The 21,836-nt window shown below is 41.1% G+C and overlaps 1 protein-coding gene across 1 annotated transcript in view; it reads right to left on the bottom strand.

Moving 5' to 3' along the window:
- AUNIP (aurora kinase A and ninein interacting protein) overlaps positions 1-21,836 on the bottom strand; it is a 41,918-nt gene that overhangs the window by 15,216 nt on the left and 4,866 nt on the right. Inside the window, exons 2-3 of the mRNA XM_063714279.1 lie at positions 4,500-4,641; positions 2,091-2,915 (exon numbers count right to left, since the gene is read on the bottom strand). Of these exons, the coding sequence (XP_063570349.1) occupies positions 2,091-2,915; positions 4,500-4,641 (967 nt within the window). The remainder of the gene's footprint in view (positions 1-2,090; positions 2,916-4,499; positions 4,642-21,836) is intronic.

The following is a 21,836-nucleotide window of genomic DNA, read 5'->3' as shown; positions in this document are numbered from 1 at the left end:
TTTGCTGTGTCCATCTCTTGAGTTGTGATTACCCAGTATCCTTCAGGGGCATAGTTGTTAATTTTAAGGTGTATGAACTTAAACAGGCTACTGGCTTCTCCTCTTTCCTTATAAGGTCCTGCCCTTCTAGGGGGTTTCTTCCCCCTTTCTGTAGAGATTTTGCCCTATACTCTTTTTCTTTTTTTAGAAACAGTATCTAGCGCTGTCATGCCCAGGCCGGAGTGCAGTGGTGGGATCATTAGCTAACTGCAGCCTCCAAACTCCTGGGCTCAAGTGAGCCTCCCACCTTAGCCTCCTGAATAGCTGGGACTACAGGTACGCACCACCACACCCAGGAAATTTTTAAATTTTTTTGCAGAGATGGGGTCTTGCTATGTTGCCCAGGCTGGTCTTGAACTCCTGGTCTCAAGCAAACCTCCCACCTCAGCCTCCCAGAGCATTGAGATTACAGACATGAGCCACCGCACTAAGCCCTATACATTCTTAAAAGCAGGTCTTCCAGGAAAATGACTGGAGAGATGACATACAAGATAAAAGTAGAATTTAACATTTAAATTAGGCCAGGCACAGTGGCTAGCACCTCTGATCACAGCACTTTGGGAGTTCAAGATCAGCCTGGGCAAGAAAGCAAGACCTCATCTCTACAAAATATTTTAAAAATTAGCTGGGCATGGTGGCATGTGCCTATAGTCCAGCTACTCGGGAGGCTGAGGTGGGAGAATCACTTGCGCCCAGGAGGTCCAGGCTGCAGTGAACCGTGTTCATGCCACCACACTCCAGCCTGGGCAACAGAGCGAGACCGTGTCTCAGAAAAATAAAATTTAAGTTAAAAAAAAAAAAAAAAGAAGCAGTTCTATCTTATAACCTTGCAAGTTTGTCCCCTAGAGGTTGTTTAAGCCTCTTAGGTACCACATCAACAACAAAAGATAATGCCTTGGGTAGAAGACAGATCAAACTAGACTCTGGTTCAGATCAGACTCAGGGCAATGACAGCATATACTATTATTACAGTGTTGCATTTTCAAAAATAAAATTGGTAATGGTTTAATTACCAATTATCACAAGAGCCACTCTGTAAACATTTATTTGGGTTCATAGTTTTACAAAGGTGATTCCCTCCTATCTTGTGGGAAAAGGGTAACACAGTCACATCCAGATTGTTATATAGCTCAGGCTTTTTAAGGGAGATATTTAAACATAGAGTATATAACTTTAAAGTGCTGTACAGTTACCACAAAAATAAGAAACTAGTGCCATTCTACCTCTCTTCTCCCCACACCTGGGTTGTGGGGAGATTTGCTAATCACTAAAAAAAAAAGAGTCAAGAGTAATCATCCCAAGCTTAGGCTGAAGTGGGTTAAGATCAGCCAGAGATTAAAAGCTCACACATCTGGCTGGGCATGGTGGCTCACGCCTGTAATCCCAGCACTTTGGAAGGCCGAGGTGGGCGGATCACGAGGTCAGGAGATGGAGACCATCCTGGCTAATATGGTGAAACCTCGTCTCTACTAAAAATACCAAAAAAAATTAGCTGGGCGTGGTGGTGTGTGCCTGTAGTCCCTGCTATTCGGGAGGCTGAGGCAGGAGAATCACTTGAATCTGGGAGACAGAGGGTGCAGTGAGCCGAGATCGTACCACTGCACTCCAGCCTGGCGACAGAGCTAGACTCCATCTCAAAAAAAAACAAAAACAAAAACAAAACACATCTATAAGCAAGGTCCCAGTCAGACATCTGGAAGGGCAAAGAGATGGCTCTGTGCAGGCTGAGTAAAAGGCGCTTTCATAGAGATAGATGAATACCCACCGTGCTGCCTCAGTGTTCATCATAGACTTGTTCAGGGAATTTACCAGCCACCATCTTCCTGAGGGAAAGCCATGATGCCAATCCCACTGTCTTAACAATGGTACTGCCCTTTATTTACACAGAGAAGATGCTCAGTGATGACAACTTCATCCGATGCCACCTTCCCACCTAAACAAACTCACTCCTCTCTCCACCCACAACTATATTCCTACATCTCTGTCATTTCAAGGTACTTTTAGAAACAAAGCTTCAAACATTTAGAATTGGTGCCTGATAACTTGATTACCTTCAGAGTCCTGGGTAAAGAGCAAATCAGGCTTCAGATTTTGAGTTGGCCCATCCTCCTGGCACTGAGCCCAAGGACTGTTAGGAAACAGCGCTAAGTCCCAATTCCAGTTATTGGTTACATCTTGAAAAGGAACTCTAGTGTTGTGGGCAATGACCCGCTGGCCTTGAGAATCTTCAGTGAAAAGTTGACTCCAGGAGTCCTTGTCATTCTTTTCATTGTCCCAGGAAAACACAGAAACTGGACTAGGGCTTTGTTTCACTGGTTCTATGTTTTCTCCATTCCAGGATTCCCCGTATGTTTGAAGGAGTACAGGGGCCTGCCTGTTTTCTTTGGCAGACACCTTTCTTTCCAATTTAGTCTTGCCTAAGGGCTGACAGCATTTGTCCCCAGGTAGTTTGGTGTGTTTCTCCATACTCTGATAGTTCTTCTTAGACCCATGAAGCCATTCCCATTTCCTGGCAGAATCCCCTTTTTCTTCCTTTTGGTCTGGCAAACAAGAACTTTCCAAGTCCTCAGTGAAGGAAAAAGCCAGTGGGGTATTACTCTCTCCAGCACAGTCTAGAGTATCAGGCTGGAGCAAAGATAGCTCAGTTGAAAATGGGGTTTTCATTCTGTGGTGGCCAGAAGTCTGGAGGGACTGAGGAGACAGTCCAGCTTCCTGGATGTCTGCAGTGGTTGAAGTGGCTAAAGGGGACACCATGCAATCCTGTGCTAAGCCTGGGATCAAATGGCCTAGCTTGGTCACATTTTTCTTGGACTCCTTGTTGATCTGACTTTCTGTATGAGATGAAACACTCTTCTGGTCACTGCCATTTGTCTTTCCTAATAAAACAGGAATTAACAAATATTATTCTGCAGAAAAACTGCCCTAAGCAGGATTCAGTTGGCTTTTTCTGAAATCAGTATCAGCTACTACTACTACCTAGTGCAGGAGTCTTAGACTCTTCACATAACTTTGTAGCCAGTCTTCCTGTTTGCAATCTTGCCAGTCTATCATGAATAAACTCTAAAACATCAGATCTTATATTCCCTACTCAAATACATGCATACTTCCCATCACCTACCTAATAAAGTCAAACATCGCATATGATCAGACCATAGCCTACTTTACCAGCTGAGTTTTCATTTGTAGGTTTGTTTAACATAGGGCACATCAGTTTTGCTTTTGTTTTTTATATTTAACGTGGTTTTTACTAAATGGTGATCCTGGCCAAATATACATTCCTGGACATTATCCTTAAAGAAACATGCTAAACACATACTAGTTTTGTAAGGTCTTAAAGATGACATTAACCATCCAACTCTGAGAGACCTTCTGGTGACAGTGTGAAAAACGTGGGTCCTCCACTCCCCAGGCATTTCATTGGAAAGGGAGTGAAGACACAATTAGGATGTTAAGTCAATCAGTAGGTAGAATAGTGAAACAACTACTAGTGTCCAGCCTGTTAATTTTATCAGGCATAGAGTGGATTGTGTTCTGCCTTAAGATAAGGATGGAGGACATGGAATTACCAACTTGGCTCAAATTATACCAAGATCTAATTATAAAAACAAAGCAGAATAACTGATTTCCTCTTTCCTTCTACAATAAGAATTATACTGCAGAAACTAGGTTTTGTGAGAATTCTCAACTTTTCCTTAGAATTCAATATAGACTATAAAATACACCAGAATTTGTAAGTGGAAAAAGTGGTTTTTTTGTTTGTTTTTGTTTTTTGTTTTTTTTAAATCTGCCCTTACATAAAGCAAAAGAGTGTAAGTTTTTGTTTGGAGGAGGGAGAGGGCATTTTGAAGGTTTAGGCAAAGCAATCCTGAAAATCACACCCGGCATTAGAGCACTCTTCCCAACACCCTCCAAGTGGCAGGAACCCTCCTGTTTAAGGCCCAGCCTGCTCTGAGTCAGCTGCTCCCCTGAACAGGGACCTGGAAGCAAAGAACTGCCAAAGGATGAGACATAAGCCAACTTTATGTGAGGCTTTCTAAGAAAAAGCATCTTTGAACCTTTCACTAATTTGAGAAGCTTCACACAAAAATATCAATTATCAATTAACCTTAGACAGAGTACCCACTGTGGCCAACCCAAGATACATACCACCTAACTAATGGCAGGGCAACTCCCCAGTGCACCTCCAACTCCCAAGTACACCTTTCCTGACTGCTCTGACAGCGAATACAAATATTTAATATTAAGCTGAGCAAAACAGAACCAGAAAAGTACGTTTGTAAAAGCACACATAATATTGCTTTTCAAAAGGCAACAACTTATGTTTTATAACCTCTTCTAATAGGCTAAGTTTAACACAATGCACTGGTTTCACCATTTCTCATAAATGGTCTAACATGGACAAATGAACACACTCCTTTTTTGCTCTGGATAATGAAGTATTCCCATATGCGTCACCATACCTGGCTGCAAGGTGAAGAAAGAAGCAATGCTTCTCTGGTGAATGCCTGTAGATGGAGCTCTTCTTTGAGTAAAACAAATATTAGCCTTTCTTTCTCCAGGAAGGAGTGTTAGCATTTTGGTGCCTGGTTTGATTAAATGTGTCTGAGAAAGGAGAGAAAAAAGAATAATGAGCCTATTAATATTAAAAGACAGACAGCAGAGATTCGGTACACACCAGTGACCCTCTGAGAACCACACTAGATCCTCTGTACTCCACTTATAGCCTATTCTCAAGGTAGTTGGTGCTGGACATCATCTTCCATTTCCAGCCATCCTAACGGTGTTTTTCTCAGGAATCACATATTCCAGTGATAGCCCAATCTTTCTGCTTCCGCATGGAAATCAGTCAGGCTGACTAAACAAACAGGATTTGTTAACAGGATGGCAGAGATGATGCTGTTTTATATTTAAGGATAATTAATGATTCTACAGCAGCAGTTGATGCATTTTCAGTAGTTTTTAAGTAGTCACATAGTGGTGGTTAAGAGCATGGCTCAAGAATCAGTCCTTGGCCGGGCGCGGTGGCTCACGCCTGTAATCCCAGCACTTTGGGAGGCCGAGGCGGGCGGATCAGGAGGTCAGGAGTTCGAGACTAGCCTGACCAACATGGCGAAACCCCGTCTCTACTAAAAATATAAAAAAAAAAAAAAAAAAAGAAAAGAATCAGTCCTAGTTCTGCCACTGCCACTTTGCTATGTGACCTTCTCCAAGTTGTTTAATCTCATTCTTGGGTGTCAAATGACAATAATAGTACCTATCCATATGGCAGTTATGAAAATTTAGTAAGGCCAGGCGCGGTGGCTCACACCTGTAATCCCAACACTTTGGGAGGCGGAGGCGGGTGGATCACGAGGTCAGGAGTTCAAGACCAGCCTGGCCAATATGGTGAAACCCTGTCTCTACTAAAAATACAAAAATTAGCCAGGCGTGGTGGCAAGTGCCTGTAGCCCCAGCTACTTGGGAGGCTGAGGCAGAAGAATCGCTTGAACCCGGTAGGCGGAGGTTGCAGTGAGCCGAGATCGTGCCACTGCACTCCAGCCTGGGCGACAGAGCGAGACTCCATTTCAAAAAAAAAAAAAGGAAAAAAGAAAATTTAGTAAATTTATTCACATAAAAGGCTTACACAGTTCCCGGCATATAGAAAACATTCAGTAGCAGTTGGCTAATATTAAGAGGAGGAGCAGTGAAACAGCAGCAGTCTCACTACACTTTTAACTCAGGTGCTTTTATTCTTTAGAGAATGGAACTGGAAGATAGGCAAGACAGGTTTGAAAAGTGAGTTGTCAACTAACTATAAATATAACCTCATCCTTATTTAATGTGATTTGTTTTTATTTCCATTTGCTTGTTACAGAATTCCTGAGAAGTAGGGCGAATAGGATTATATTCAATTCAATTTTGCTGTATCTGCCAAAAAACAAATAAGATTTGCCAATATTCATGCAGCAAGTTAGAGGTAGGCCTGAATCTTGAAGCCAAGTTATTTATTCTAACTCAAAGTTGACTTCATTTTTACATTTGGAAACTAAGTTGTACTTTAAGTGGTTAAAAGAAGAAAGAAATCCTGGGGGTAAAATTCATACTTCAACATGTTGTATTACTGGTACAGAATCTTCTCTTCCACCACATATAACTAGAAAACTGGATCAAAGATACATGAAAAAATTGATATAAATAGCAGACAACAGGCAGTAAAGAATTGTGATCCTTGAGAAAAGGGAAACAAATAAGGTGAGCCCTGTGATCATTCCAGCTTTCTGCCCAGAAGTGCTTTGCAGACCACAATGTATCTTTCTTCATGAATTGAGTAGACTGAGATTGGAATTTGTGGAAACTGAGGTGGCTGAGATTTGCAGCGCAGACAAAGACCTCCAGAAGGGAGACCTCTGCATAGGGATCTCTTTAGTCCATTACTGAATACTAACCTACACATGTATTAGGTGAAACCCCACAAAGCCAGGCAATGAAACTGCAAACTGGAATTGCAAGCTGAGCAATTCCCAGAGCTCACACAGGCTGGGGGACATCTGCGTTCCCACTATCCGGACAGGACGACCTTGAATACCAGGGACATTCATTAGAGCTCTAAGGAAAATCATCCTTTAGTAGTAGAGCTAAACCAGCCCTAGAGCAAAAACTATTCCAAACACTTGCCTTAACAAAGCTTAAAAGCAAGCTTTGAAAGTATCAAGCTGACTAGCAAGTAACTACCTGCCAAAACAATTTTCAATATTCTTTTTTTTTTTTTTTTTTTTTTGAGACGAAGTCTCACTCTTGTCGCCCAGGCTGGAGTACAATGGCACAATCTCAGCTCACTGCAACCTCTGCCTCCCGGGTTCAAGCGAGTCTCCTACCTCAGCCTCCTGAGCAGCTGGGATTACAACAGGTGCCTGCCACCATGCCTGGCTAATTTTTGTATTTTTAGTAGAGATGAGGTTTCACCCATGTTGGCCAAGCTGGTCTCGAACTCCTGACCTCAGGTGATCTGCCCACCTGGCCTCCCAAAGTGTTGGGATTACAGGTGTGAGCCACCATGCCTGGCCAATATTCTTTAAAGACAACAATATCCAGATACTTAATGTAGCACTTGTAATGTCTAGCATGCAATAAAAAATTACTAGATATGTGAAGCAGAAAAATACTGTAATTGGGGTGGGGGTGAATCTGTTAATAGAAACAGACCCAGAAATGTGATAGATAAGAGAATTAGCAGACAAGTTAACAGTTAACTTAAAATAGAATAAATATGCGCAAGGATTTCAAGGAAAATATGAACATAAAAAGGTGAGAAAATAGAAGATATAAAAAAATTCAACAGATGAGCTTAACAACTGATTGGAGACTACAGAAGAAAATAACAGTGAACCTGAAGACAATAGTAACACAAACTATACAAAATGAAGCAGAGAGAAAAAAATAACAAAAGGAAGAAGCAAAGTCTTAATCAGTGAGATATAAAGCATACATATAATTAGTCTCAAAAAAACAATGTGGAGGGGGACAGAAAATATGTTTGAAGAAATGAGGGCCAAAAAGTTTTCCAAATTTGGTGAAAATTATAAACAACTGTAACATTCTTTTTCAAAGATAGCCAATACGAGATCTCCCATTTCACATGTTCTTCTTCATGTGACTATGACACTCTTCCCATCAAGTGTTATGAAGTCCTTATTCCCTCACCTTGAACTTGGAAAGTACTTTGTGACTACTTTGACCAATAAGGTATGACAGAAGTAACAAACACTATACATGATTTCCAAAACTAAGTCATAAAAATGCCATGCACTTCTGCCTTGCTCTCTTGAGGTGCTCACTCTTGGGACCAACCCAACACATTTGAGGATACCCAAGCTGGCACATGGCTCTCTAAATTTTATAGGAGCCACATCCTAGATATGTGAAATAATGTGGTTAGTATGCCAACAAATATCTGAGTACCTATATGCTAGGACTGGGAAGATAGCGATGAACAAAATAGACTTTCTGCTCCAGTAAAGTTTATAGCTTAAGAGAGAATAACAGACTAATAAATAGTTACTTAAATTACTATAAGTATGCTAAGTCCTATAAAGAAGTTTTACAGAAAACTACAGATTATCAGAAAACACTAAGACCTCAATTAGCAAAACATCTGGGAATAAAGCTTTTTGCCAAGTTGGCCGGAGCCGAAGGATGTACCTTCCGTAGGTCAGAGTGAGGTCAGAAGTGATACTGTCCCACTTATAGCTCTCTTAGAAGACCCATGGCTTCAAGGATCTACCTCTATCTCGGTGGACTGTTATGACTGTGTGAGAAAAGGTTATTTGGAACTGAGAAAGACCCCAGGTACAAAGTCCTTCAACTGATTATCCCTACCTCAAAATAAAGGCAGCTGTTTGTACTTTATACAGTATAGACATACCTTATTTTATTGCACCTTGCTTTACGCTTTGAAGATGTGTTTTTGTTTGTTTTTGTTTTTACAAATTGAAGGTTTGTGGCAAGCCTGTGTTGAGCAAGTCCGTCAGTGCCATTTTCCAACAGCATGTGCTCACTTCATGTTTGTGTCACATTTTGGTACTTCTTGCAGTATTCCAAACTTTTTCATTATTACATCTGTGATCAGTGATTTTTTTTTTTTTAGATGGAGTCTCGCTGTCACCCAGGCTGGAGTGCAGTGGCATGATCTCGGCTCACTGCAACCTCTGCCTCCTGGGTTCACACCATTCTCCCGCCTCAGCCTCCCGAGTAGCTGGGACTACAGGCGCCGGCCACCACGCCCGGCTAATTTTTTTGTATTTTTAATAGAGACAGGGTTTCACTGTGTTGGCCAGGATGGTCTCGATCTCCTGACCTCGTGATCTGCCCGCCTCGGCCTCCCAAAGTGCTGGGATTACAGGCGTGAGCCACTGCGCCCGGCCAATCAGTGATCTTTAATGTTACTATTGTAATTGTTTTGGGGCACCATGAACCACATCTGTATATGATGGCAAACTTCATCAATAAATGTTGTGCATGTTTTGACTGTTCCACTCACTGGCCACTGCCTCAACTCTCTCCTTCTCCTTGGGCTGCCCTATTTAATACTGAAATTAGGCCAATGAAGAACTCTATAATGGCCTCTAAGTGTTCAAGTCAAAGGAGAAGTCACAGGTCTCTCACTTTAAATCAAAAGCTAGAAATGATCATGCTTAGTAAGGAAGACATGCCCCAAGAGGCCAAAAGCTGAGCCTCTTGCACCAAACAGCCAAGTTGTAAATGTAAAGGAAAAGTTCTTGAAGGAAATTAAAAGTGCCACTCCAGTGAACGCACAAATAAGAAAGCAAAACAGCCTTATTGCTGATATGAAGAAAGTTTGAGTGGTCTGGATAAATGATCAAAGCAGCTACAACATTCGCTTAAGTCAAAGCCTAATTCAGAGAGCAAGGCTCTAACTCGAATTCAATTCTATGAAAGCTGAGAGAGGTGAGGAACGCCACAGAAGAAAAGTTTGAAGCTAGCAGAGGCTGGTTCATGAGGTTGAAGGAAAGAAACTGTCTCTATAACATAAAAAGTACAGGTGAAGCAGCAAGTGCTGATGTAGAAGCTGCAGCATGTTATCCAGAAGATCTAGCTAAGATCACTGATGAAGGTGGCTACACGAAACAACAGATAGTCACTGTAGACGAAATAGTCTTACATAGGAAGAAGATGCCATCTCGGACTTTCATAGCTACAGAGAAGTCAATGCCTGGCTCCAAAGCATCAAAGGACAGAATGATTCTCTTGTTAGGGGCTAATGCAGCTAGTGATTTAAAGCCAATGCTCACCTAATATTCTGAAAATCCTTAGGCCTTAAGAGTTATGCTATATCTACTCTGCCTGTGGTCTATAAATGGAACAACAAAGCCTGGATGACAGCACATCTATTTATAGCATGGTTTACTGAATATTTTAAGCCCACTCTTGACCTACTGCTTAGAAAGATTATTTTCAAAATATTACTGTTCATTAGCTGGGCACAGTGGCTCACACCTGTAATCCCAGAATTTTGGGAGGCTGAGGCAGGCAGAATGCTTGAGCCTAGGAGTTTGAGACCAGCCTGGGCAACATGGTGAGACTCCGTCTCTACAAAAAATTTAAAAATTAGCCAGGTGTGGTGACATGCACCTGTAGTCCCAGCTACTTGGGAGGCCAAAGTGGGAGGATCTCTTGAGCCCAGGCTGGAGTGTAGTGAGCCATGATCATGACACAGCACTCCAGCCAGGGTGACAGAGACCCTATCTCAAAAAAAAAAAAAAAAAAAAAATATATATATATATATATATATATATATATATATTTTACTGCTCATTGATAATGTTCCTAGCCACTCAAGAGCTTGATGGAGATGTACAAGAAGATTAATGTTTTCATGCCTGTTAACACAATATTCATTCTGTAGCCCATGGATCAAGGAGTAATTTCGATTTCTATGTCTTATTATTTAAGAACTACATTTCATAAGGCCACAGGTGCCATAGATAATTCCTGTGATGGATCTGGGCAAAGTAAATTGAAAATCTTCTGAAAAGGATTCACCATTCTAGATGCCAGTAAGAACATTCATGATTATCTGGCCATGGTGGTGCTGCCTTATAATCTCAGTTACTCAGGAGACTGAGACTAAAGGATCACTTGAGCTCAGGAGTTTGAGATCAGCCTGCGCAAAATAGCGAGATCCTGTCTGTTTGAAGAAAAAAAAAAAAAAAAGATTCATGATTCATGGGAGGAGGTCAAAATAACACAAAGAGAAATTTAGAAGAATTTGATTCCAACTCTCGTGGATGACTTTGCAGCATTTAAGAGTTCAGTGAAGGAAGTAATTGTAAATATGATGGAAATAGCAAGAGAACTAGAATTAAAAGTGGACGCTGAAGATGTGACTGAATTGACACACTCTCCCAATAAAAATTTTAATGGATGAGAAACTGCTTCTAATAGATAAGCAAAAAAAAAAAAGTGGCTTCTTGCGATGGAGTCTACTCCTGGCGAGGATGCTGTGAACATTGTTGAAATGACAACAAAAAATTTAGAATATTACATAAACTTAATTGAGAAAGCAAAGGCAGGGTTTGAGAGGATTGACTCCAATTTTGAAAGGAGTTTTGTGGGTAAAATGCTATCAAACAGCAACATATGCTGCAGAGAAATCTTCCATGAAAGGAAGAGTCATCAAGGCAGCAAGTTTCATTGTTTATTTATTTATTTATTTATTTATTTATTTATGTAGACAGTTTCGCTCTTGTTGCCCATGCTGGAGTGCAGCAGTGGCGCAATCTCGGCTCACTGCAACCTCCGCCTCCCGGGTTCAAGCGATTCTCCTGCCTCAGCCTCCTGAGTAGCTGGGATTACAGGTGTGCACCACCATGCCTGGCTAATTTTTGTGTTTTTAGTAGAGACGAGGTTTCAACATGTTGGCCAGAATGGTCTTTTGACCTCATGATCCACCTGCCTCGGCCTCCCAAAGTGCTGGGATTACAGGTGTGAGCCACTGCGCCCGGCCAAGTGTGACCCTTTCTTATGCTCAACAAATCTATTATCAAAAAAGAGCTGGGATCATATACATAACTCCTCTCACTATTAGAAAATGTTCTCGTGGTTCCACAGCACTTAAATTCAGTTTAGCTCTTATTTTATCTTTTATCTCTCTGATAATTTATCTCTAAGTTTATCTTAAAATTTTGATTCAAACAAATATAATTCCTTTTTTTTTTCATGATTCACTATGACCTTCAACTCTAGTACATAATTTGATGTAACTTCCTTTTTTCATAATGGTCACTCTGGTCTTAAATTTGTATATGAAGTCTCATGTTCCACCATTGACATACATGAAAGTATTATTCCTTTTGCCACACTCCTTCTTCCTTTATGCTTCCCAGGGCCCCTACCCATTCGTCTCCACTTTTAGAGTCACTGAGAGCATCATCACCAAGTCCCTCTTTCCTTTTAGTCTTTCCCAGCATTAATTTGATGATATTTAGGATGAAAACCTTTTAGTCAGCACTGTCATACCTCACTGAGTCAGGTTGAAAGGATGACGCTACCTCATAAGAATGCCCTAAGGAGGATTGTTTAAGAAGTGTTACCAAGAAAAGCTATCAGGGGTCTCATCATTATACATCTCCAACAACTTAAGTTAGCTCTGTTGAATTAGTAACAAAGTATTCATTCAAAACTTTCTTCAACTTCAAACCTCTCTTAGTTCTCTGCAGAACTGAAAACACACTACCTTAGTCTAGGATCTCATAAACTCTTGCCTAGCCCTAAACTATGACAATAGTCTCTTAGCTGGTCAGGCCTCCATTCACCACCTATTTCAATTCATCCCCCACATAACTTCTAGATTAATCTCAAAGTACAGCTGTGATCACGTCATCTTGCTCAAAATCTGTCAAGTTTCTCTACTACCTGTAGCATAAAGTGTAGATTCACACTGCACACATTGATGATTCCAGTTTACCTTTTTCTCTACTACCAAAAGCCCTCCATGCATCCCATAACATAATACTGAACTATATGTCAGTCCCTGTTGATGGCCTCCAACCTCCTCATTTGTATGCCTCACAGAGAAAGGCATTTTTTACACCCAGCTCCAAAACATACTCTTCAGCTTACCACCAAGCATTCCTGATTCCCCCAGCGATGTGTGTTCTCTTCCTCTTCTGAACTGGCCATTTATCACTTGGTGTCTGAAAACTTATCATCCTACAAAATCCCGGCATCAGCATGTAATTCACATACCTTTTTCCTATCCTGCACAGAACTTAATATAGCTTAATACACATAATAGGTACTCAATTCAATAAATACTTTAGGAAGGTAGATATGCAGGAAGGATTTCCCGTTTTCATTTTATTTATAGCTACTCATTACATTTTCAGCACAACAGCAATAGTGCTGTCAGAAAACACTAAGGCTTTTCTCATGCTGTGATCCAAGCTAAGATGAGCTCCTGTCACTATAATTGATGTCACAGATAAGGTCCAGAACACAGATGGGATGGAAGCGTACACCCACAGAGAACTATGAAGTTTTCCATCCCAAAGTAATCTAACAACACAAATTTATTGCAGGAATCTTCTCGAGCACCACCCTGTATTGGTTTTTCATCTAAACCTCATGAAAATTCAATGGGGAAAGGAGAAAAGCAAATTTCTTCTATCGCAATTCCTAATTGGAGACCTGATATGTCTACATCCACTGGCATTACTAAGTCTCATAAAAGGGTGCTCCCAGGCCAGGCGTGGTGGCTCATGCCTGTAATCCCAGCACTTTGGGAGGTCAAGGCAGGCAGATCACTTGAGGTAGGAGTTCGAGATCAGCCTGGCCAACATAGTGAAACCTCATCTCTACTAAAAACACACAAAAAATTAGCCAGGCATGGTGGCATGCAACTGTAGTCCCAGCTACTTGGGAGGCTGAGGCAGGAGAATCACTTGAACCCAGGAGGTGGAGGCTTCAGTGAACAGAGATTGGGCCACTGCACTCCGGCGAGCAACAGAGCGAGACTCCATCTCAAAAAAAAAAAAAAAAAGCCGGGTGTGGTGGCTCACACCTATAATCCTAGCACTTCGGGAGGCCAAGGCGAGCAGATCACCTGTGGTCAGGAGTTCAAGACCAGCCTGGCCAACGTGGTGAAACCCTGTCTCTACTAAAATACAAAAATTAGCCAGGCATGATGGCGGGTGCCTCTAATCCCAGCTACTCAGGAGGCTGAGACGGGAGAATTGCTTGAACCTGGGAGACAGTGGTTGGGGTGAGATCACACCACTGCACTCCAGCCTGGGCAGCTAATCAAAACTCCATCTCAAAAAAGGGTACTCCCTGCTAATGAGATTTTTTTCACTTAAAGGACATAATGCGTGCATGTCAGAGGTCATTGTACATTTACTCTCAGTTTTGCTCTAATAAGGACTACTTATTGAAGATCTGTTTAACTCTTCTCTTATTTTAACTACTTCCATTATAGCAGTGGCTGCATGTGGCTCTCTCAGTCACAGAGATGACAGTCCTATAAAAGAAAGACGACCATTGTGCCTCAACTGAAATGCAGTGGAGGAAGAATCCTCACCCTGGAGCAAATCCTGGATCCCCCTGGAAAGTGTTAACTTCCAACAGAAGTATTGTAGTATACGGATACAATCAGCAGCTATATACCTATTCTCCCAATTTCCAAATACTATTTCAAGTCACATTTTCTATTTTTATTTTTCTCTGTCCTTTACCTACTCAGGTACCAATTTCCGGCTGCTAAATGTAATCATATGTGAAGATGCAAAAGGGCTTTAAAAGACACTGAGAGCTGGTCCAAATAACTGGACCAAAATTATAGCCTAAAAAACAGTTTTGTGTTTTTTTTTGTTTTTTTTTTTTTGAGACGGAGTCTCACTCTGTCACCCAGGCTGGAGTGCAGTAGCACGATATTGGCTCACCACAACCTCTGCTTACTACGTTCAAGTGATTCTGCTGCCTCAGCCTCCCGAGTAGCTGGGATTACAGGCATGTGCCATGATGCCAGCTAAATTTTTTTTGTATTTTTAGTAGAGATGGGGTTTTACCATGTTGGCCAGGCTGGTCTTGAACTCCTGACCTCAAGTGATCTGCCCACCTCAGCCTCCAAAAGTGCTGGGATTACAGGCATAAGCCACCACGCCCGGCCTTAAAAAACATTTAAGCAATCCCCTACTAAGCCTATTTAGGTCCTTCTTGAGCGTACCTATACTTTTATATATAGAGAGACCAATAAACCAAAATAAAAATAAACAACTGGCCAGACACAGTGGCTCACATCTGTAATCCCAGCACTTTGGGAGGCACATCACTTGAGCTCAGGAGTTCAAAACCAGCCTGGCAACATGGTGAAACCCAGCCTCTACCAAAAATACAAAAAAATTAGCCAGGTACAGTGGCGCATGCCTGTGGTCCCAGCTACTTGGGAGGCTGAGGTGAGAGGATCGATTGAGCCCGGGAGGCAGAGGTTGCAGTGAGCCGAGATCATGCCACTGCACTCTAGCCTGGGTGACAGAGTGAGACCCTGTCTCAAAAATAAAATAAAATAAACAACCAAAAATAAACAACTTTCAACTTCTACCATCCTGGACTAAGCTCTTGTTATTTCTTACCTAAACTTCAGCAGTATCCTCCAAATTCCTCTAGCCTACCTGTCAGGATACTACACACTCTCAAATAACCACTAATGGGTTAATCTTCTTAAGAGATAGCTCCCATGACAACAAATGCCTTCCATCAATTTTCAACAACATAGCACTAGTTTACCCTCCTAAGCCCACCTTCAACTCCAGGGAATAGTCTACACTTTAGCCAAATTGAATTATTCCCTATGTAGTAAAGAATCTTGGCGAGTTGCAGTAGTTTGTGCCTGTAATCCCAACACAGTAAAACCCCGTCTCTACTAAAACTACAAAAATAATTAGCCTGGGTTGGTGGTGGTGCACGCCTGTAATCCAGCTACATGAAAGGCTGAGGCAGGAGAATCGCTTGAACCCAGGAGGTGGATGGAGGTCGCAGTGAGTCGAGATCGTGCCACTGCATTCCAGCCCGGGCAAAAAGATTTTTTGAAACTCCGTCTCAAAAAAAAAAAAAAAAAAAAAAAAAGAATCTTACCCAAGGAGAGGCCTGGCAGCCTGGCAGCTCCTGAGAGATAATCTCTAAATCCTTGGAATGTCCCACCTGATAGGAGTGTTTTGTTTTGTTTTTTAACCTGGGAGCCTTGGGCCACACCAAATAATCTGTGCTAACAATGTGATTTATGGAGGGGTCTTTAGGCCATGCATTAACAGCATGACCTCTATAAGGGCTGAAAACTAAAGTCAGCAGGAAGGTAAGTCAACCACATGCATGTGACTGAGCCCCCAAAACAACTCTGGACATCAAGGCTCAGTTAAGCTTCCATGATTGGCAGTACTCTGGTGTACTGTTACATATCACTGCTGAGAGCAGTTGGCATTGTCTATTTCTTCACTAGGAGAGGACACTGGAAGATTTAGGCTTGGGATTCTCCCAGACTTGGCTCTCTATGCCCCTGCCATTGGCTGATTTTCATTTGTGTCTCCTCACTGCAATAAACTGTAACCATAACAGTTTTCAGTGACTTCTGTGAGTACTTCTAGCAAATTATGAAACCCGAGAATGGTTTTGGGGACCCCCAAACTTGCAGTTGCTGTCAAAAATTACAGTGGTCTTCAAGACTCCTTAACTTTTATTTCGTGTTTCACAAACATCCCTTATACTTCCTGCTTCTGTGGCACTATTCATATTGTCCCACTGCACTCCCATTGCTTTTCAACAAAATCTGGCCCTTCGTTTAAGGTCTAACTCTTCCACAAAGCGTCTTTCTTTTCATTTTACAGCTTTATTAATAGAGATACAATTCACATGCCATAAAATTTGCCCATTTAAGTATACAGTTAAGTTTTAGTATACTTATGAAGTTGTGTAATTATCACCGAATCTAATTTTAGAACAGTTCTCATTTCCCCCAAAAGAAACCCTCTAGCCTTAGCAGTCATTCCTCATTCCCATCCCACCCCAGGCCCAGAAAATCACTTACTTTCTTTTCTACAGATTTGCCTATTCTGGGCCTTTTATGTATCATACAATATCTGGTCTTTTGTGACTGGCTTCTTTCACTGAGCCTAATGCTTGGAGGTCCATCCATGTTGTAGCATGTATCAATACTTTACTCTTTTTTATTGCCAAATAATATTCCATTGTACAGATATACCATTTTGTGTTATTTTGTTTGTTTGAGACAGGGTCTCATTCTGTCACCTAGGCTGGAGTGCAGTTATGCAATCTTGGCTCACTGCAACCTCTGCCTCCTGGGTTCAAGCAATTCTTCTGCCTCAGCCTCCTGAGCAGCTGCGATTACAGATGCCTGCCACCATGACTGGCTAAGTTTTGTATTTTTTTAATAGAGACAGGGTTTCACCATGTTGGTCAGGCTGGTCTCGAACTCCTGACCTCAAGTGATCTGCCCATCTCTGCCTCCCAAAGTGCTGGGATTACAGGCATGAGCCACTGAACTCAACCCTAGATATACCATTTTGTTTACCAGTTGATGTTCATCAGTTGATGACTACTTGGATTGTTTCCACTTTTTGGCTATTACGAGAAACGCTGCTAAGAACATTTGTGTGCAAGTTTTTGTGCAGACATACGTTTTCCTATCTCTTGGGGGTACATACTTAAATGGGCAAATTTTATGGTATATGAATCATATCTCAATAAAGCTATGATCACATCAGCATTCTGGGTGTGAACATAGCACTCCAGTCTGGGTGACAAATTGAGACCCTGATTCTAAAAACAACAACAACAACAACAACAACAAAACAACTGACCATAAATATAAGGGTTTACTTCTGGACTTTCAATTCCTTTGGTCTATAATATGTCTACCTTTATGACAGTATCGAACCATCTTAAGTACTATAACTGTATAGTAATTTTGAAATCAGTACATCTGATTCCTCCAACTTTGTTACTCTTCAAGCTTGTTTTGGCTTTTCTAGATCCCTCGGATGTCATGAATTTCTGGATCAGACTGTCAATATCTGCAAAAAGGACAACTGAGATGTTGATAAGGACTGCACTGATTCTGTAGATCAATTGGGGAGTATTCCTATCTTGAGATTAAGTCTTCTGATCAATGAACATGTAATGTCTTTCCATTATTTACATTTTTAATTTCTTTCAATGAGTTTTATAGTTTCCAGTGTATGTCTTACACTGTTTTGTTAAATTTATGCCTAAGTATTTTATTCTATTTGATTCTATTGTAAATGAAATTATTTCCTTAGTTTCATTTTTTGGATAAAATCCTACCATATAGAAGTACAATTGATTTTTGTATCCTGTCACATTGCTGAACTCATTTTTTCTAATTTTTTAAGTGGATTCCTTAGGATTTTCTATACATAAGATCATATTTTCTGCAAACAGATAATTTTACTTCTTCCTTTTCAATCTGGATATCTTTTATTTCTTTTTCTTGCTAAATTTCCCTGCATAAAATCTCTAGTGCAATGGTAAACAAAGTGGCAAGATCTTTGTCTTGTTGCTGATTTAGGAAGTGGAAACATTCAGTCTTCTTCCATTAAGTATGATGTTAACTGGGTTTCATAGATGCCCTTTGTGAGGCTGAGAAAATTCCCTTTTATTCCTGGTCTGTTGAGTGTTTTAATCACAAAATTATGTCAGTCAAAATGCTTTTTCTGTGTCTATTGAGATGATTATGTGGTTTTTGTCTTTTATGCTATTAGTATGGTATATTAATTGGTTTTCAAATTTAAACCAACCTTGCATTCCTAAGATAAATTCCTCTTGGTCATGATTTATAATCCTTTGTATGTGTTGCTAAATTTGGTTTGCTTGTATTTTGTTGAGTATTTTTGTATCTGTATTCATAAAGGATACCAGACCATAATTTCCTTTTCTTGTGATATCTTGGTCTAGTTTTAGTATCAGAGTAATACTGGCCTCAAAATGAGTTGGAAAGTGTTCCCTCCTCTTCTATTTTTTTGAGAAAGTCTGAAGGATTCATATAATTCTTTAAATGTTTGGTAGAATTCACCAGAGAAACTATCTGGACCTGGACTTTTCTTTGCAGGAAGTTTTAAAATTACTAATTCAATCTCTTTGTTATAGGTCTATAGACCAAAGGAATTGAACTGAAAGTCCAGAAGTAAACCCTTACATTTACAGTCAGTTGATTTTTATCTATTTCTTCTTGAGACAAGTTTGGTAGTCTGTGACTTCCTAGGAATTTGTCCATTTCATCTAAGTTATCTAAATGTGTTAGCATACAGTTGTTTATAGTATTCTCTTATAATTCTTTTTATCTCTTTTTATTTTCTTTTTTAGACAGTCTCACTCTGTCGCCCAGGCTGGAATGCAGTGGCACAATCTCGGCTCACTGCAACCTCTGTCTCCCGGGTTCAAGTGATTCTCCTGCCTCAGCCTCCCGAGTAGCTGGGACTACAGGCGCACGCCACCATGCCTGGCTAATTTTTGTATTTTTAGTAGAGATAGGGTTTTTTCAGCCACCTCACCTGGCCTCTTGCTGACTGATTGAGACAGGGTGTCACTCTGTTACCCAGTCTGGAGTGCAGTGGCTCAATCACCGCTCAATGCAGCCTCAACCTCTCTGGGTTCAGTGATCCTTACACCTCAGCCTCCTGAGCAGCTGGAACTACAGGCATGCACCACCACATCAGGCTAATTTTTGTATTTTTTGGTAGAGATAGGGTCTCCCTATGTTGCCCAGGCTGGTCTTGAACTCCTGGGCTCAAGGGATCCTCCCACCTCAGCCTCCTAAAATGCTGGGATTATAGGTGTGAACCACTGTGCTCTCTTTTATTCTTGATCAGTCTAGCTAAAGGTGTGTTGAGTTTGTTGATCTTTGCAAAGAACCAACTTTTGATGTTGATTTTTTTCTTTACTATTTATTTTCACTCTAAATTGTATTATTTCCTTCCTTCTGGTCACTATGGGTTTAGATTGCTCTTCTTTTTCTAGTTTCTTAAGGTAAAAGATTAGGTTATTTAAGATTTTTTTTTTTTTTTTTTTTTTTTTTTGAGACAGGAGTTTCACTCTTGTTGCCCAGGCTGGAGTGCAATGGCACGATCTCGGCTCACTGCAACCTCCGCCTCCTGGGTTCAAGCAGTTCTCCTGCCTCAGCCTCCTGAGTAGCTGGGATTACAGGCGCCCACCACCACGCCCAGCTAACTTTCGTATTTTTAGTAGAGACAGGGTTTCACCGTGTTGGCCAGGTTGGTCTCAAACTCCTGACCTCAGGTGATCCACCCACCTCAGCCTCCCAAACTGTTGGGATTACAGGTGTGAGCCAGTGCGCCTGGCCAAGATTCTTTTTAATAAAAGTGTTTACAGCTATAAATATCCCTCTAAGCATAGTGTTAGTTGCATCCCATAAATCTTGGTGCATTGTATTTTTGTTTTCATTTATCTCAAAGTACTTTCTATTAAAATTTTCCTTTTGATTTCTTCTTTGACCCTTGGTTATTTAGAAATGTGCTGTTTAATTTCAACCTATTTGTGGAATTTCTACTTTTTCTTCCGTTACTGATTTCTACTTTCATTCCATTATGGAGAAAATACTTTGTATGATTTCCATCTTTCTAAATTTATTGAGATTTGTTTTGTGACCTAGTATTTGCGGAGAATGTTCCATGTGTCATGGAGAAGACTATGTATTCTGCTGTTGTTGGGTAGACTGTTCTATATTTTTGTCTGTTAGGTCTACCTGGTTTATAGTATTGTTCAAATCTTTTTTCCTTGTTGATATCCATGATTGAAAGTGGGTATTAAAGTCTCCAAATATTGTTCACAAAATCTTTCTTAATATTAGCTGTATTAGTGTTGTATTGCTTTGTAATGAATTACCACAAAACTTAGAAGCTTAAAACAATAAACATTCGGTCGGCGTGGTGGCTCATGCCTGTAATCCCAGCACTTTGGGTGGTTGAGGCAGGCGGATCACCTGAGGTCAGGAGTTTGAGAACAGCCTGACCAACATGGTGAAACCCCGTCTCTACTAAAAATACCAAAATTAGCCAGGTGTGGTGGTGGGCACCTGTAATCCCAGCTACTCAGGAGGCTGAGGCAGGAGAATCGTTTGAACCCATGAGTCGAAGTTTGCAGTAAGCTGAGATCGTGCCATTGCACCCCAGCCTGGGTGACAGAGCAACTCAGTCTCAAAAAACAAACAAAAACAAAACAAAAAAAACCATTAATCTCACACAGCTTCTCAGGGTGGTTAGCTAGGTGGTTCTGGCTCAGGGTCTCTCAAGAGGTTGCATTCATGATGTTGGCTCAGGCTACAATCATCTGAAGCCTTAACTGGGGCTGAAAGGACCCACTTCCAAGATAGCTCACTAACATGGCTGTTAGCAGGCTTCACGTAGCAACATGGAAGCTAGCTTTTCCCAGAGTGAGCAGTCAAAAGAGGTCACAAAGCCATTTATGACCCAATCTGAAAAAAATCACACACCATCAGTTCCCGCAATATTCTATTCATTAGAAGCAAGATACAGCCGGGCGCGGTGGCTCACGCCTGTAATCCCTTTGGGAGGCCAAGGCAGGTAGATCACCTGAGGTCAGGAGTTTGAGACCAGCCTAGCCAACATGGTGAAACCCCGTCTGTATGAAAAATACAAAAATTAGCCGGGCATAGTGGTGCACGCCTGTAATCCCAGTTACTCGTAAGGTGAGGCAGGAGAACTGCTTCAACCCAGGAGGTGGAGGTTGCAGTGAGCCAAGATCAGGCCACTGCACTCCAGTCTGGGCAACAGAGCGAGACTCCATCTCAAAAAAATAAATAAATAAATAGCAAGTTACTAAGTTCAATCCAAACATAAAGGCAGGAGAATGAAGCTCCACCTCTTGAAGGGAAGAGTGTGGACATATTTTAAAACCATCACAGTCCACCTTCTGGCCCCAAATTACTTATATTCTTCCCATATGCAAAATATACTCCCTCCCTCCCAAAACTCTACAAAAATCTCATCTCTTTATAGCATTAGCTTAATATCAAGGATACTAGCATCTAAAACTGGTACACGTGAAGTCCAAAAATGTAGTTTAAATACAGTTCCTTTAGATCTGCAGGCCTGTGAACTAAAGACAAATTATCTTCCCTCATACATCTAACACACAATTTGGAACAGGCATAACTGTTACAGACAACATGTTCAAAAAGGGGGAAATAAGAGGTACAAGTGGGTCACCAGTCAATGGCAATTCTGAAATCCAGC

The sequence above is a fragment of the Pongo abelii genome, chromosome 1, assembly GCF_028885655.2.
Source record: "Pongo abelii isolate AG06213 chromosome 1, NHGRI_mPonAbe1-v2.0_pri, whole genome shotgun sequence".
NCBI lineage: Eukaryota > Metazoa > Chordata > Mammalia > Primates > Hominidae > Pongo > Pongo abelii.
The sequence above is the reverse complement of the archived record's forward strand: the minus strand, read 5'-3'. Positions and strand labels throughout refer to the sequence as shown.